We start from the raw sequence: 16,312 nt of genomic DNA on the forward strand, positions 1-16,312 counted from the left end.
CTCAGTAGTTATTTGTCCCGCTCGAATGTCCTCAATGTTTGTTCGAGTTAGGGGAAGGGGACGATAAAGAAACTTTCTGATCTGAGCAGCACATCTAGCGAATCAATATCATCGTACCAGTGCGGCGTGAAACGGCGCCATTACACAATCAAAATTACGGACCTCATTCGATCAATCGGTTCAGCTTATCCGCCTTTCGCTTTTGCTTCTCCACATCTCCATATGCGGCATTATGTACTTAAGTCTTACCTGTCAGCATTCAGCCATTCACGACCAACCATAGGCCAGCATGTCTGCATGTTTCGAAACATGTTGGCAATGGATCTTTTTAGCAAGCCCCTGAGCCAGGGTTAGGTATAACAAGAATTAAGGGTCTGTGTTTCATCGTCCCTGGGAAGTTCGGATCGCGGGGTCGCTCTTACCTATGAAGTTCGGACCCCCACCTGCTGCTATTTTAGAGCTCCATCGGAGCCGGAGCGGTTAGACAGATTAAACTCTTTTCTTCAGCGCTTACCTTAAGTACCTAGGTACTACATTATTCGGAAAATTCATTAGGTACATTAGCGGGTAGGGGGGGTCTATTAACATAGTGTCAGCATTGGTGTAGAGGGGTGGACATAATGTCGGCCACGTAACAGTCAGGAATTAGTCCCCTAGCTAATTGGCTAATATGTACAATATGGTCACCCCGGGGGGTAATTGTATCCAAAATATAAGGATGACCAGGTCTGAAATAGCTACCGTACGTACACGATTATATTTTGTCTTAATTGTATTGCGTTTAAAATACTGATATATTGGGAAATAATAGCCTTTTAGAGATCGTCACCAACGGTAGTCACGGTCACCTAATCGACATATATTACGTACAAGACTATGTCAGGCCAGGTCATTGTCACCACCCAAGGGCCTAATAATATTAAAAAATAAAAGAATAAAAGGCCCTATAATCTAATACAAAGCCTTCAACATACTTATATATATATAACACAGGCACAGGCACATGTAAAAGTCAATTGAAAAGATTATGTCAATACGTTAAATTATAGGCTACGATGTTACGATGTTACGGGCTACGTGTTTTACCATTACACTACAAGGTTATTACAATTACGATTACAAATAATTAAAGTTTACCGTATTGCAGTATATATGCATACTTTAGGCCCTTATTTAACCTATATATACCCGGAGCTAATATTATATTGAATTCCTGACATCGTATTAAATTCCTAACATCGTTATGAACATAGTAGCTACCTGGACATCGTCAACAGGCCTGGCAATTACGGCAAAATAAACAGTACCTCTAACATAATAAATACCTTAACATACTATCTATTAGTACTAACTTGTAAATACCTGCAATGAAATCGGTACAACAAGCCTTGCAGGCATTATATTAACCTGTTGACATGGTCTTAACATGATGTCAGGGCCTGTAATTATGTAATTATACTGACACCATTGCTGACATAATGTCAATAGACCCCCCCCACCCGCTAATGTATATTTCTACTTCAACGGCTCAAGTTGACTTAACATAAGCCACAGTTTCATATAGCTATACCGGCACATTGAAATAGCGACTGGTTATACATTCGCAGGTTTTTTAGTTTGCCACTCTTCGTTTTGGACAGAGTGAACGATATATATTATATGAAAAGTGAGTGGTCATTTGGGTAATCCTATACCATGCGAAGTATGTTGTAAGGTAAGTAAAGCAAAGTTAATATATGGAGTCAATTATACTAAAGCAATTCAAGATCGTTTAGTTTAGGACAAAAGAATATCAGTTATATTCATAATCATAACCCTACTGCTTTAGTAGCCTAGGATACCAGATAAATGAGCGGTAACTATTTAACGCCACATAGCTACAGGTCAATAAACCATCCCTTTCCCATCATATGTGTACATCATTATCTTCAGAGTACAAACTATGAAAAGGGAGAACATTAAACCGATATCGCAACCTACAAGGTTATCAACCCCTTGGATACTTCATAGTTTAGTATCATGATACCATACTTACCTACCCTTGTTAGATCCCCAACTTACACCCTGCCCTGTCGACTCTTCATTAACGGCTGTATCTTCTGACCAAACGTCTCTATACCCAGCAAAAAGTCGTCGAATGTAAGCATAATCCCCTTCGTCCCTGGGACAGATGCGACTTCATCCAACATGCTCGCAACGTTCTCATAAGAGCCCACCAAGGTGCCCTGGTTGATATTCACGGATCCTTCCGGGAGACCCAAGCTCCTAGCCGTGGAGTTGGCGTCTGCGTTGACATCCTTCGACGACTGCGACTTCATCCAGGCTAACGCATCCACGTCAGCACCGTCGTTGTACAATTTCCACTTAGCCTGGGCCGCCTCGTCGGTTTCGTCGGCAATAACCATGAAGAGAACATATGAGCTGACGTCACGGCCCGTCTTAGCAGCTGCTTCGACGAGACGAGATGTCGCTTGGCCGTATGCCGTTGGGGTGTTGATTCCGGCGCCTATCACGAAGTTGTAATCCGCATACTTCGAAGCGAACTCGATTCCCCTGCCTGATTGACCGGCGGCGACAATATCCACACCCAGATCCTTTGGTCGAGGGGACAGCTTGCAGTCATCCATCTGGAAATATTTCCCCTTGAAGTTTGATACGCCTTCTTTCCAAAGCTCTTTCATGACTTGGACGTACTCGGTGGCATAGTCGTATCTGTACCCGAAGTACTCGTCGCCGGGCCAAAGACCCATTTGAGTATACTCGGCGGATTGCCAACCAGTGACCATATTGATTCCAAATCTTCCAGGCGCTACAGAGTCAATCGTCGTAGCCATCCTAGCGGTTATGGCTGGGGGTAGGGTAAGTACGGCCACTGAGGCAAATAATTTGATCTTTGATGTGACAGCAGCCAGGGCGGACATGAGGGTGAAGCTTTCTAGGTTATGATCCCAAAACTCGCTTTTACCGCCGAATCCACGTAGCTTGATCATGGAAAGCGCAAAGTCAAAGCCATAGGCCTCGGCTTTTTGGACGACCTGCTTGTTCAGCTCAAAGGTAGGCATGTACTGAGGCGAGGTAGTCGATATCAACCAGCCATTGTTGCCAATGGGGATAAAGACACCGATGTCTACAGTCGCCATTCTTGCCTAAATGGATCTTTTAGTCGTAAGGAGCTATATTCAAACGAAGGTCAACCTAAGGCGCGCCCTTCGGTAGATATTATTTAAGACGTTCATTTCTTGGGGAGTTAGTTACGGATACATAGAAATGGCCAGGTATTTAAGTTGTATGCCCTCGCGGCTTTCGGCCTGCTCTCCTTTCGACCCCGCCGTTGACTGTAGCATTATAGATAAGCCCTTGGTGAATAGTCACACGCATGAATACACCCTAAGCAAACAAGATATGGGCCTACATAAGACGATCGTCGATGATCACCTGCTCGATTTGTATGGTAGATAGATTGATATAAGTGCGTAAAAGATACATATACATGACTTATATAAAGGTAGGTACCTATATATGCGTATCATTAGAAGAGTAGGCGGACAAGGGCGATCGAAAGAGATATATATTAATAATTGTTAGGGGCCTACGCATGCCGATCCATCTCAGCTGGCATACAGCTGGCAGAGAATAATGTGCCAATGTTTTCAATGCGATGATGTAACTAACAACTTAAGACTCAGATCTTAAGACCGCCTCATATTCACTCCACCAGACTGCACCGCCCAGTCGCTACAATGGCGGAAATGACTCGCCTAGTTGCGCCGCAGAATCTCCCAGGACTTGTGAAAGCAGCCTTCGACGCGGCTCGCGTCAATGGCGACTTGACCTACTATCCGACTCAAGTCGTCATCTTGACACCTAATTCCATTCCCGTGAGCATATCCGTATATTTACCTACATATATATCTTCGCGCATAATACGGCAATAACTTACCATCCACTTCAGTTCCAACTTCGCTTTTCGCCAGCGTTGGCATTGAAACCCAAAGCCCCGAAGCCCAAAGAGCCTTATGGCAAGCCATTCAATCCCTTCGAAAACCCCTCCCCCGCTATGCTCATCGCCGACCTGCCATCGTCCCATCGACTTGTGCTGAATAAATTCGCAGTCGTGCCGGAACACTTCATCCTAATCACCAAGGAGTTCAAGCCTCAGACGCATATTCTAGAGAGCGCAGATATAGCAGCTACATACGCCTGTATCCAAGCCTACCGTACGCACGGACAGGAGCTATTCGCATTCTTCAATTCGGGTCCTCACTCCGGCGCTAGTCAGCCGCATCGCCATCTACAGCTTCTCCCCGTCGAGCGGATGAAAGACGGGCTGGAGGACGTGGATCGGGGTAGCGAGTGGAGCGTGCTAGCAGAGAAAATCGTTGAATTTGAGAAAGTACTACCGTTTAATATCTTTACTGCAAGCATCCGTCCGGACATGACTGCCGAGGAGAGGCACAGTGCGTATCTGGAGCTGTATAGAAGTGCTGTTAAGGCCACATTCCCAGACAGAGAGGTCGATGGCGAAGGTGAGGCTGTAATAAGCTATAATTTCGCAATGACAAGTAATTCCATGGCCCTCTGTCCGAGGACGGCAGAAGGCGCAATAATCAAAAACAAGTCGGGTCAAGACGTTGGTGTAGTATCGCTTAATGGGACGGTTTTGGCTGGCACTACTCTTGTTAAAAATCAGACCGAATGGGATGTTCTAAGAGAAGACCCCGATCAGTTGCTCAATGTCCTTAAAGGAATTGGTTTACCCCCTTAGCAGATATCAACGGCTAGCCAGCTAAAGAGGGAGGGGAAAGGTGCTAAATAGAAGCCATATGTTTTATTTTCTTGGTGATAGGACCTCTTTTGAAGCCCCGTCGTTGTAAGTACATACATACATACATACTAAACCTCCGGTTTCTACATTACATTAACTGCCAGAACTCTAATACACACCTTGAAGGTTCCTATCATACACACTTGAGACCAACACCCATAGTTCAGCCAACATACATACTCGCAATACCCAAAGCCAAGCAACCAAACCAGCTGAATTCATTTCCATCCCGCCTTACCCTCATCCACCAATTCCTTCCATTTCCTATGGCAAGTAGCGCCGCCAAACTGGTACGAGCCGCCATGGTCCATAATGTATTCAGCCACCTGGCCCCAGGGCGCCTTGGACGGAACCATATCGTTGCTCTTGGCTAGCTTGCGGACGGCCTTCTTTAACAGACGTATCTATACCATTCGCCATTCGTCAGTTAAACATGAAATAGGAAAAAGTCCAGAGTTTAGGAAAAACCCACATCGTTGTCTTGCCACTCCGGCTTTCTCACACGCGCCTCCTTGTCCTTGGTCAGAGTCCGGAACCGTCCTCGCAGCGTAGATTCCGCTTCGGTGAAGTTCCCCTCGAGCCGGATCTCGCGGTACGTCTTGCCTGCTAGCTTTGATCGGACTAGGAAATCGTCCTTGGCAGACCGTACTCTCTCGACGACTCTAGTGCCGCGCCCACGAGCTGGTGATCCTTCGCTTCCTTGGACGGCGGTATCCTGATGCTCCTGCTTTGGTTGAGTAGTCCGTATTTTGTGAGGCGATCGTTCAGGATCAGCGGAGAGTTGGGGCAAAGCTGGCCTCTTTCCCTTTGAAGATGACGGCGACTCGGAAGATACTAATGGTCCCAGCCGTGATCTCGCTGGTTTACTTGGAAGTTCTTTTCGTGGCTTTTGGGTCTGCCGTTGCGAATGGAACGGGCTACGGGGGTGCTGGTGTTCATACGCGGGGGTGCTGAGATCCAAGTCGCCGCCAGCAAGCATACTATTGTGGACTGACTCCGATGAGGAGGCTGGTGTTGGCGATGGGTTAATTCGCAGCATCTTGGGAGAGATGGTCGAAGGATAGCTCGACGATGACCAAGCATTTACAGGATTTTCCGGGCCGACAACAGAACTGCTAGCTTGTAGATGCCCAGCTGTGCTGCTATGTACCGCCATGGGATCGAGGGTCATCGCAGCCATGGCTTCAGAAGTTGCCGAGGATGGGGCTGAAGAGGAGAAGCTGCTAGGGCTGACTTGTATGCCTTCTAAAGGTTCCCCGAAGACGGGGATGTTGGAGGGCCAGTCGGTATTAGGTAGGCCATCTGGGTAGTCGAGATAGCTGGCCGTTTGATGACGGCCAGTCATATCGCACGTCTGCGCGGAAAATTGGCGCCCGTCGTAGCTGGCCCCGAAGTCTCGAGGGTAAGCGTTTGATGTGCGGAGGCTTGGTAGATGCATTGATTCGTTTCCAACGGGTCCTTTGTTGCGTTGGGGATGACTCGGATCGAAATCTCTTCCGGCATTTACGCCTGAGACACCAGCGGAAGTCGTTTGGGTTCCAGTATATGGAGTACTCGTATCAATAGGCGGAAAGCATTCGCTATAAAGGACCTCGGGCTGAGAGCACAAGCATGAGTATCTACTCCGATGCCACTCCAATGAGCTGCGTGACGATCTTACCATGTAAGCTTCATCCCCACTATCCGCGCCCATATTTTGGAACCAGCTTTGTTCATCCATTGCCTGCTTCAATCGTTGTTGATACACCACGCGGTTCCAGAACTTGCCTATTTCGTGGGGGCAGTTAATGAATTCTTGACGAAGGAACGCCTCTAGGGTCTTCTCTTCACATTGGCAGCGAAAGTGAGACCCAGACGCAAAGACGTCGTCACTCGGTAGAGTATTCCAGACAAGCTGGGGTGTCTTCGGGTTGATAACCATCTTGGATATCTGCCTGATATTGACGTACCCTTCTGTCATGCCTCCTTTTCCCTTCGCCCACCAGCTACACCCCCTCTTTCTCCCAGCTTTCACCGCCGCTTCTATCGGCCTTCTGCGCGAGTCTTAGGCAAGGAGGATACCTTCGACGTTCCTCTTGATTCTGCTGGTAGGCCGATGTTGGGTATGCTTGCAGCGGACCTTAGCGGTCAAGAACTTGTGTTCTTGGTAGCGATGCAGGTTTTGTGCGGCCTCCCGAATATGAGTCAGGAACCGTTCCCGCAGCTGTCCTTCTGGTTAGAACACACGGGACACGTTCTGGTAGAGAAAGTGAATAGCAGGTGCTGTAGTAGAGAGGTATATGTTTGGAAGTAAAAAGAGAACTCCACGCACTGCAGGATATTCACCGTATTAGAAAGGTAAGGAAGGGTACGCAAAGTCAAAAGGTATTGGCCTTGCAAATGGGTTATTCAGGTGGCGGTAGTTTTTCAGTCTCCAGTCTACAATTCACTGAGGGTGACAGATTCAACTAATATGCTTAGAACTGTCTGACTTATGCTGCAGGTACAGGTGGAGGATGTCGGCACTAATACTATTCATACGGCGCTCACCTTTTCCAGAATCTCGTCCATTGTTTTTTGGATACTGTCTACGATATGCGTGAGGATATTCTAAATCTAAATCTCCCCGAGCATTGATGAGGAGCGGATAACAAGGGTCGGAAGTGGAGGAGCGGGAAGCAAGTCTCTCAAAAGGATCACCAGATTACCCAAAACGATTCTGATGCCGTCTACTCATTATCATAGGTGACAATGTTCTCCTACCGTAATCTACCTACCTAATAACCGTGGCCCTGGATGGCGTCGATGAAGGTTGCCAAAGCTGTACAAGGGGTATCCCTGTGTTGCTATAGTTTTGGCTGCGGCTCTACCTGCAGATGTATGCGCTGGAGATTTCGGCACATGAGAGCATGAGTCTATTCTGCAGGGGTGAGTTCTATATGGAAGTCTCTCTACGGAAATCTCTCTACGGGATATACCTGTACCAAATGGCAAACTAGCTACATTAGAGCCGGCATATACTACTTCTAGTACCAAACGGCACAGGCACTGGCTACTTCTATATGCAAAACCACGGGCATCTGCGGATAACTTAAGCTAGTATCTTGTACACCACAACTCCTCAACACGTCTGCATATGAGGGGGTATTCTCTCAGTTAACTGGAGCCGAGCAATCCCGACGATCAGCCCCTGACTTCATTCGCCTGTTTGGTTCCTCCGTTGGGACCTGACCCTGCGTAGATGTTGACACCTGCGAGCGGGAACGCGGGATCGTGCTTCTACCGGTTTTGTAAATTTGTTCTGGGCCCATCATCCTTTGGTTCTAACGGGTTTCTTGCGAGACGCTAGGCATCCATTGCTATTCGCTCCCCACCTCGGCTTACGAGGTCCAGGTTCGGGGTAGGCAATGGGCTGCCATCTAGGCCAGCAACCGAGACACGACGAGCGAAGTCTGTCTGTCTGGGGAAGAAACGTAACTGACGAGGTCCTCTTTCTGTACCCCCACGCCCTACTCGGTCATTCTGTGATTATAACGGCGATAGTGTCATTAAAGTTATGAGGTTTCCAGCCTATCCTGGCGTCATCACAAAAATAAACTGATATGTCACTGCGATCTAAGACCCTTGACCCCGGGATCTTAGTACAAGATCCCGGCAAGGTTGCTACCCCCCCTGAGGGCTCACGCATGCAGGCGAGTACGGAATGGATTAGCTCTACATCATTTCTAGCACTAGCAATAACCGGGGAGGAAGCCTGAGAGCGGGGGTTGCAGAGGTTTTGCAGCTTCATCTCAGGATGGCCTATCATCAACGTGGGGGGCGATGATCAGCAGAGGCCATAATCTGCAAACATTACCCACAGGACTAGACAGTTGGGCCGATATCAATCACGGTATCGGATGACTCCGAAATGAGTAGCCAATGGGATTCCCAACTAATATATTAGGTATCTGCCCCTGCGAGCCATCTTACCAGCTTTCTGGGTGAGTGTTTGCCAGATGAGGTGGGTGGCCAAGCTCCTACGTTCCGATTTCCCGGTACTCGGTCTCCCCATCGCCCCTTGGCTTTAGAAAGGCAGGACCTCCACGATTTTGCTTTAAGTTGTGAGGCCCAAATCTTGATATACCGTTCGCCGCGGATCTAGGTACATGCAGATTCTCATGCAATGCAGCCCAAGAACTCACTGACCGTCAGTTCAATATAAGTCCACAAATCTGTATGGCCACGATATATGGGTATGTATGGGTATGTGTTGGTATCAACGGGTAATGCTATGTTCCGTTTGAGACATTTCTGCCAACGTTGACAGAAAACGACGATTTCTGGCTCTGTGCAACCAACCATTCTCTCCTAGGCAATAGTTTCCGTGTGAATCGACCCTCCCGCAGGCCAGCCTCCTAGACTTCGACTTCATCAGATATGATAATCTCAAGGTAGGAGGTGTACTGCCACTTGTGCCACAAGCCCGACTATTCCCATTGGCTAAATCTATTAGCAATATCTGGTATGTATCTAGGTATTTAACGATAATGTACTGAGGAAGTAACTGGCTAGCTATATGCTGTACCTAATGGTGAGGTGGAATAATGAACTCACTTGTGACAAGCGATGATCGCTATGATGAGTTGACCGGTGTGGCTGACCCGGTGACTCGTGTACCGACGGAAGATATATTTCGTGGCATTCGTATACGTCTTTCTTTGGATTTAATCTTTCCGTCTAGACGTTCACGCACTGCTCAACTAATGAAGACAGGTACACAACATTTCGAGCGCATATAACTTCGCATTTGCATGATCTAATATGACATGGCATACCGAGGAGCCTAGGCTATTGGTAGATATTTAACGCCCTCAGTAGATTCGGTTTGAAACCGGGCATTTTGAGATCTGAGATGAAATAGGGAGGTTGGTATATTAGATTGGTCTGTGTGTTATGAAGAAGTTGTTTAAGCCATCTAACTATGACATTTATTATTTGATTAACTAGTTAACTACTTGTTGTCGTTACGTTTTCTTTCGATAAGAATGAATGATTTTTTTAATAACTACATTAAAAAGATTGATTACTACCTAACTTGAATAATTTGGATATCTACCTAGATCTAGTTACTTGATATAAGAAACAGACATCAGTTTCAACATTTCCTCATCCTCATCCGGAAACTCGACGATGGATTGGCTAGATGGTTGTTAGAGAAGCTGCCGAGGCTCTGCGCGTTGTAACGCTCAAAGTCCCGTAGGTGGCGTCATGGCCCCCCTTGTCCATGAATCTAGCGTCCAAACGGTAACCCCGGCAGCCCGGAAGCTAGATTGCCTAGGTTACCCTGCCTGCCATGCTTAAGTTACACTAGTTATGTAGAAAGTGAAATCTACTATGGTAGGTACCTATGTAACTACACTAAAAAAGTACGCGGCTAAGCTTCTTGCTGCCCCAGGATTTGACGTTGCACAATGTGCACAGAGCTCCGGTCGGTTCGACCAATCGGCAGCTTTCAAAGATCCACCAAATTTCCTGAAATGGAAAGGCACAGGCAATCGGCCAAGCCTCATCTCATGCCACGCCGTATTCACTCATTTCCTAGGGCGTGAAATAAAAAAAAACTACAATCCTTCTGTTTTCTGTTGTTTTTGTTACTTTGTAACATTTTTGTAACATTTTTATTGTTGGGCAACTCAGAGTCTTCAACAACCCCGAGCTTTAAAACCGGCATCCATCAAGTCTTCAACAGACATGCCCGACGAGCCGAGTATTCATTTGTATGACGAATTCTATCCACTTATACCCGCCCTTCTTCCTCTTCCTCTTCCTCTTCTTCTTATGCCCAGTTAGTGCAGCGCCATGTCCTCCGTGACGACATTTGGCGCTGAACCGCAACCGATCCGCATCGCCATCCTGCTCAACTCATATCGTTCCCGTCTGCTTCCCGCCATCAGGGCCTCCTACGAACGAACCATCGGTACCGTCGCCCCAGATGCCAGATTGGCCTTCTACGAGCCCGCCAACAAGAGCGGCCAATTTCCCGACCCAGCCTTCTTCGATCTGATAGTATTCGGCGGGTCCAACGTCGACCCGCGCAAATCGCACCAATGGATCCTTGACGTGCATGAATACCTACGCCGCCTCGTAACCCAGTACCCCGAGAAGAAGGTCTTGGGCATCTGCTGGGGCCACCAGACCATCTCGCGCGTCTTCGGCGGCAAGGTCGTCGATGCCGCGTACCCGGAAGTATATATATCTTCATCTTCTTTCTATAATACAATCTAGATATTAACCAAAACTCGTAGATGGGTGTGGCCACTATAAACCTCACGGAGGCGGGAAGACAGTTCTTCTCCGAAGCGGCCGCCCTAGGTTCCTTCAAGCTGCAACAGCACCACCGGCGCGAGGTCGCCGTGGCGCCGCCAGCCTTTGTACAATTAGCTCAGGGTAACCAATGCCTGCTAAGCGAGAATAACATGATATTAACATTCCAGGGCCATCCTGAAAAGGATGCCGAAACAGCTCGTCTGCGTCTGCACGACTCGATGCGGTGGTTCGGATTCGATGCCTCGCTAGATGAGAAGGCCTGGATCCAGCTCCAGGAAATGGTGAATATGGAGCATGACGGCCCCGCCGTCTGGAGACGTATCTTCGAATGGCTCAAGGAGCCACCGGTCCTAGGGACCGGAGTTATAGATAAAGTAAGCAAAATGTAACGTTATTCACCAACCTTGCAATCTTTAAGCGGAGCCTTGCATTGGCCTGTTTTCTGCAATTTAAAGCGAAGCGACCAATTTGATGATACTAACAAAACAGAAGTAAGGTTTAATGTCGTTATAGTTACATGAAAATAGCATTGTCGTTATATCCTGGAGTGGCAATAGGTTTGGGGGTATGACCAATTAGAAAAGGTCCGAGGATAGCACATACTTGATAGGGAAATATATGCATACCTTTTAAGGAAGCCCCCTTATTGATTGAGCCAATCAGGCTTTTTTATAATTCCATTCAACGTAGCTTGTAACCAAGATAAAGATCGTGAGTAATATGTCAACGTAGCTAATCATCCTTTGTCTTGTCTGTATCCGCCAACTGCTACTTACAAGATAGTGGATAGGCCCCCGTTTGTGAGGAAATAAAATACCGTTTGTTTTTTCATCTTTAGAGTAAATACAAAACAACTGTTGCTTAAGACTAGCCTTATTAGTTATGCTCCTATATATAAGTTTCGCAGGTAATACAGGCGAATATGCTAACTCTATGTATCATTCGAACTATATGAGTTAGACCCAGAACGCCAAATAAATATATCTGCTTTACCAGATCTTACCCCTACTTATCTCTAAGCGGAACCAGCGCTTACCTAACTCTATAGCGTTAACATATTACAAGGTAGTATTTCATTTAGTAGTTTTATCAAATATGTCTATGCTTAACATCAACCACAAAAACGAGCCACCTAAGCCATTTTCCTCCGAACGAGATCCGAATCAACACGGCTTGTAGCCACGGTCTCTAAGACATAACAGCGAATCCACATATGAGCAATATGTATTCGGATAAGAAGTGGATCTGGCGCAATTCTAGTAAGCTAAAAGTAAATGGGACGACGTAGATAACCATGAAGAAGTGAAATATAAGTGATATCGAGATTGACTACCCAGGTACATATAGGTACTATGCATCTATTCGACGGTTTGGTATGTACTTAATTATCCTATAAGGAATTCATACAAATTGGTCAAAAGATTAAACACGAATTAGCTCGCTTCGTGCCTACAACCCTTCTAAGTGCGTTGTATTTATTATATGTGCTTCTGTTACTTGTAGGTAACCAAAGACACAATGAAGGTTAATTAAATTGAATTGTAATATTTGATTATGTACTCAGGAGACAGCAATGCAAACTATATACAATGCAATACATTACGTGTGTGAGTAAGGAAGTAGGACCGCCGCAAAAGACTGCTTCTAACACGGGAATAATAACTAGCGAATCCGAATTCCTGATCTAGGTTTTGCTTTTCTCTTTTCCATCCCCTATATTTGGGGGATCTAATATGGTTTAGTTGATGATTGGGAAAAAAAGAACCGATGAGTCTCCTTTCCCGTGAGGGACTTTAGACGCCGGGCTATGCTTTGCAATGCACAAAAAAAAAAAGTTGAGAAATAAATGCCGCTTCTCTCTGTTCCTGTTCCGTACCCTCGCATATAGAGCCTGTAGAAACCCCTCGACATAGTAAAACGGTATCGTGACAAGGAAATTCGTGAAAGCCAAAGTCGTCGACTATTGGTTGTTGCAACTGTGAGACATCCGGAGACTACTTCGCACGTTGATCGTAATTACATATTATCTCCACCAGGTATGCATGGTCTCCGTTGGTCTTACATCTTATATGAAACCGGCATCGCAAATATCGCATGCAGCTTCGTGCTTGCGAGCGCTTTCGAGCATCCTAATATCCGATACATCAGCACCGAAGTCCATAATTAGGATCTTGGCATCCTGTCCAGTGCTGACAATACGTCTGTAGTCCGACTTTGCACTCAGCACCCAACTAGCGTGCCATCCTGGAAAGTCTAACTGTTGTTGGCCCGTTTCCATGTCGAAGACCTTGATATCGGTATCGTAACTACCGCTAATGAGACGTCCGCTAATGCTGTCGATATGCAAGCTGCGCACGAGACTTTGGTGGGCTTGTATTTCTTGAAGACATTCACCCGTGTTGGCGTCCCAGATACGTATAACCTTATCACTCCCAGCAGACGCAACAAAGCGGCCATCCTCGGAGAACTGGCTACAGGCAAGACCCTTAGTGTGGCCGGCAAGTTCGCGGATCACCTTGCCGCTGTCGATATTCCAAAGCTTCACGGTGAAGTCTCCAGAGCAAGATACTAAGGTGTTCCCACGCAGTTGTACCGCGTTGACAGGTCCAGTATGGCCATTTAGTTGTTTGATTAGAGAGCCTGTGGCTCGGTCCCAAACACAGATGCTACAGTCCTTAGAGCATGTTACAATGTACTTATCATCGAATGCCAGGTCAAGAACAGCTGCGGTATGAAACTGAAGGCGTCGAACCGGTCGATATCCTGAGCGCACATTGTAAATAATACAACTTGAATCCGAAGAGCCGGTTACCAATATTTCGTCATCATATTGGAGACATAGAATAGAAGCACTGTGGTGAATTGGGAATGAGACGGTGACAGGAACCGAAGGGCTAACCGAAGGGCTCACTGATGCCTCGTTAGGGAAAAGGGCATAGTGTGTGGGGTGGCCCGTCGGGTCGAATAGAAGTGAAGAATCGTTTACGACTTCCGGCGGTCCAATGATAAGACGACATTGGAGGGTATGCATATCCCAGATTCGAATTGTCTTGTCTCGAGAACCAGTGATGATCTTGTTTCTATTTGACGCGTTAGTAAACGTTTAATTAAGTAAAGCATTAGTGTTGGGGGCTGAATTCATACTCATCGAATTGTTGGCAATAAACACTGTCTGTATGCCCGTTCAAAAAGACTGCACGTGCTTGCTTTCCTAATTTCCATCGCCCATCTAGCTCTTCTCGCGCTTTGTATATCTTCTGCCAATCTCTCTGGGAGCGAAGCGAGGGCACGCCAAAGCCGGATCCAGGCTGGACAGGGCGGCCAGTAGCGTATGTACCCGTCTTTTCTCTAAGGAAGGACTGTCGCCAGATGTGCTGATCGTGTGCTATATTATACCAAAGCTTGGAGACTCTGCTTGCAACCGCCAGCTGGGCAGCATCTAAATGAGCCAAAATTTGCACAGCTAGCTCAGGGGGTAGCTGTGCTACGAAATCCTTTCTGATTATCGGCGCGCTCTCCTCTAAATGTATATTAAGTTGAGACATTGACGTAGTGAAAGTAATTCCAATGCCGCTCTCGCGGTCATTCTGTGACTCGGCGAGCGAGACCAATTCTTGGTAGTATCGAGCGTGACCGAGAGACTCGTTCTGCAAAGCTGCCGCCGCCTTAGCTGCTGCGCCCGTGTGCCAGGGAATAATAGGGGGCTCAAGGCCGTTGCCAGGCACCGGACGGTTAGGAAACTCGGTTTGGAGAGGGGAATAAATAGTCTCTAGGGTACCGGGGCCGCCATAGGAAGTACGCGAATGTCGAAAACTAGCAGCTTGTCTCAATTTGTGCCAAGTCGAGTGCGAAGTGGTAGGGCGCATTTCGTTGCTCGCTGCAGCTGACTCGGAGACTCTGCGCTCACGACGGACGATACCCTTTATAGATAGTGATGCACGTCTGATTTTACCCTTGATCATTTCCCCGGAAACGCTTCCATTACGACTTTTACGAAACGGGTTTGCACTTGTCGGAGTGGTCGGTTCTTCCTCAATGCCCGGTTCTATACCAGTATCATGAGAGAACGACCTCGCGCTCAACGGCGTGGGATCGTGGAACATGGCGGCTAAGGGCCCGGGTTGGGCAGGGACTTTAGAGGGAGACATGACCATAGCGAAGGTCGGAAAGGGACTTCGATGCTCGAATTTGGGGAAAACGCGGATAGGTCGTCTCGGTCTGAAGGATGAGGTGGATCAAATAGCGGCTCCAGGAAAGGGGATAGTGAAATAACAGCGACAAACAATGCGAAAACTGCAAGAAGAAAAAGTAATATATTTTCAGCGGTCAGTTGAAAAGGAAAAGAGACTGCAAGAGAGAAAGAACGGATGATATGTAAAGTAAACAATGCGCCAGCGAGGCGAAAGAATGTAAGCCGTATAAAATAGCTGTAAGTGATAAGTAGTAAGGTATTGTTAAGGAAGATTTAATGTTTTTTGTGGCTGGTCAGCTACAACGAAAAAAAAAAAGGTCCAAATGCCAGCACCCGCTTTACGTTATTTAAAAGTACTCCAAAGTTACGCTAATGTAGGTTGTATGTACCTTCCCGATATCCTGGACCGCAGGGTTTTTTCTCCTTATGTACTACCCCACGCCCCCTTTTTATTGTTTTCCTTTCTCCTTTGTTCACCTCTCCTAAGACTCTTGAGTCAGGTGTAATCTATAACCGTCTATAGAAAGACGCAAAAGGAAAGAACTGCTACAGTCTAGTCATGCTGAATAGCTGCATGGTCTTTCTAGTCTATGTACTTAACACATAGGTGCACTTTATACCTAGATAGGTAGTAGTCAGGAGATAACATTACGGAGTGGAGGTACCGCATTAGGCATTGGTCTAGGTATTCGGTAAAAGACCGTGGAGTGCGGGAAAAGATTAACCAGAACTGTACCTGACTTGGTACAGTACCTTAAACCATTCCACATATATTTCTTACTCCTGCCTTTTGCAGCATCCGTTATCCTATTTCAAGTTAGGATCGGCTTGCATCCATTTGTCTAGAAGCGGTGCAGCGTTCGGTACATAGTTCCGTACATATTAAAAAAATAGTCACTACTGTAGGTCCAGGTCACTACCAGCGGAAAAGGATGATGACGAAGGGAGAAAAACGATAGGCCGATGCAGCTAGTCCGTACCTAATGTACATATGTACGGCTGAAGCA

The 16,312-nt window shown here is 46.8% G+C and overlaps 5 protein-coding genes across 5 annotated transcripts; 2 read left to right on the forward strand and 3 right to left on the reverse strand.

Annotated features, from left to right (window-relative positions):
- Positions 1–1,637: 1,637 nt before the first annotated feature.
- F4817DRAFT_343671 (monooxygenase of the alternative pyrimidine degradation pathway) lies at positions 1,638–3,533 on the reverse strand. Its single transcript, XM_049304058.1, has 3 exons — positions 2,040–3,533; positions 1,767–1,980; positions 1,638–1,702 (listed from the first exon to the last, which is right to left on the reverse strand). Exon 1 carries the CDS (start codon positions 3,138–3,140, stop codon positions 2,058–2,060), a length of 1,083 nt encoding a protein of 360 aa, XP_049157071.1. The 5' UTR covers positions 3,141–3,533; the 3' UTR covers positions 1,638–1,702; positions 1,767–1,980; positions 2,040–2,057.
- Positions 3,534–3,740: 207 nt separating this feature from the next.
- Positions 3,741–4,765, forward strand: F4817DRAFT_317837 (HIT-like protein; the record flags this gene model as incomplete). Its single annotated transcript, XM_049300851.1, has 2 exons — positions 3,741–3,878; positions 3,953–4,765. The coding sequence occupies 2 exons, from the start codon at positions 3,741–3,743 to the stop codon at positions 4,763–4,765; spliced, it is 951 nt and encodes a 316-aa protein (XP_049157072.1).
- A 278-nt stretch (positions 4,766–5,043) lies between these two features.
- On the reverse strand, positions 5,044–8,492 carry F4817DRAFT_360061 (uncharacterized protein; the record flags this gene model as incomplete). The annotated part of the gene is made up of 6 exons (XM_049306229.1): positions 5,044–5,229; positions 5,298–6,821; positions 6,894–7,028; positions 7,059–7,061; positions 7,457–7,533; positions 8,489–8,492. The coding sequence occupies 6 exons, from the start codon at positions 8,490–8,492 to the stop codon at positions 5,044–5,046; spliced, it is 1,929 nt and encodes a 642-aa protein (XP_049157073.1).
- Positions 8,493–10,391: 1,899 nt separating this feature from the next.
- On the forward strand, positions 10,392–11,616 carry F4817DRAFT_343678 (class I glutamine amidotransferase-like protein). The gene is made up of 3 exons (XM_049304059.1): positions 10,392–11,032; positions 11,092–11,233; positions 11,281–11,616. Exons 1-3 carry the CDS (start codon positions 10,646–10,648, stop codon positions 11,289–11,291), a joined length of 540 nt encoding a protein of 179 aa, XP_049157074.1. The 5' UTR covers positions 10,392–10,645; the 3' UTR covers positions 11,292–11,616.
- Positions 11,617–13,178: 1,562 nt separating this feature from the next.
- F4817DRAFT_360062 (WD40 repeat-like protein) lies at positions 13,179–15,075 on the reverse strand (the record flags this gene model as incomplete). Its single annotated transcript, XM_049306230.1, has 2 exons — positions 13,179–14,193; positions 14,258–15,075. The coding sequence occupies 2 exons, from the start codon at positions 15,073–15,075 to the stop codon at positions 13,179–13,181; spliced, it is 1,833 nt and encodes a 610-aa protein (XP_049157075.1).
- Between the last annotated feature and the right edge of the window lie 1,237 nt (positions 15,076–16,312).

Source organism: Daldinia loculata, assembly GCF_022478755.1.
Source record: "Daldinia loculata strain CBS 113971 unplaced genomic scaffold F4817scaffold_40, whole genome shotgun sequence".
Taxonomy (NCBI): Eukaryota; Fungi; Ascomycota; class Sordariomycetes; order Xylariales; family Hypoxylaceae; genus Daldinia; species Daldinia loculata.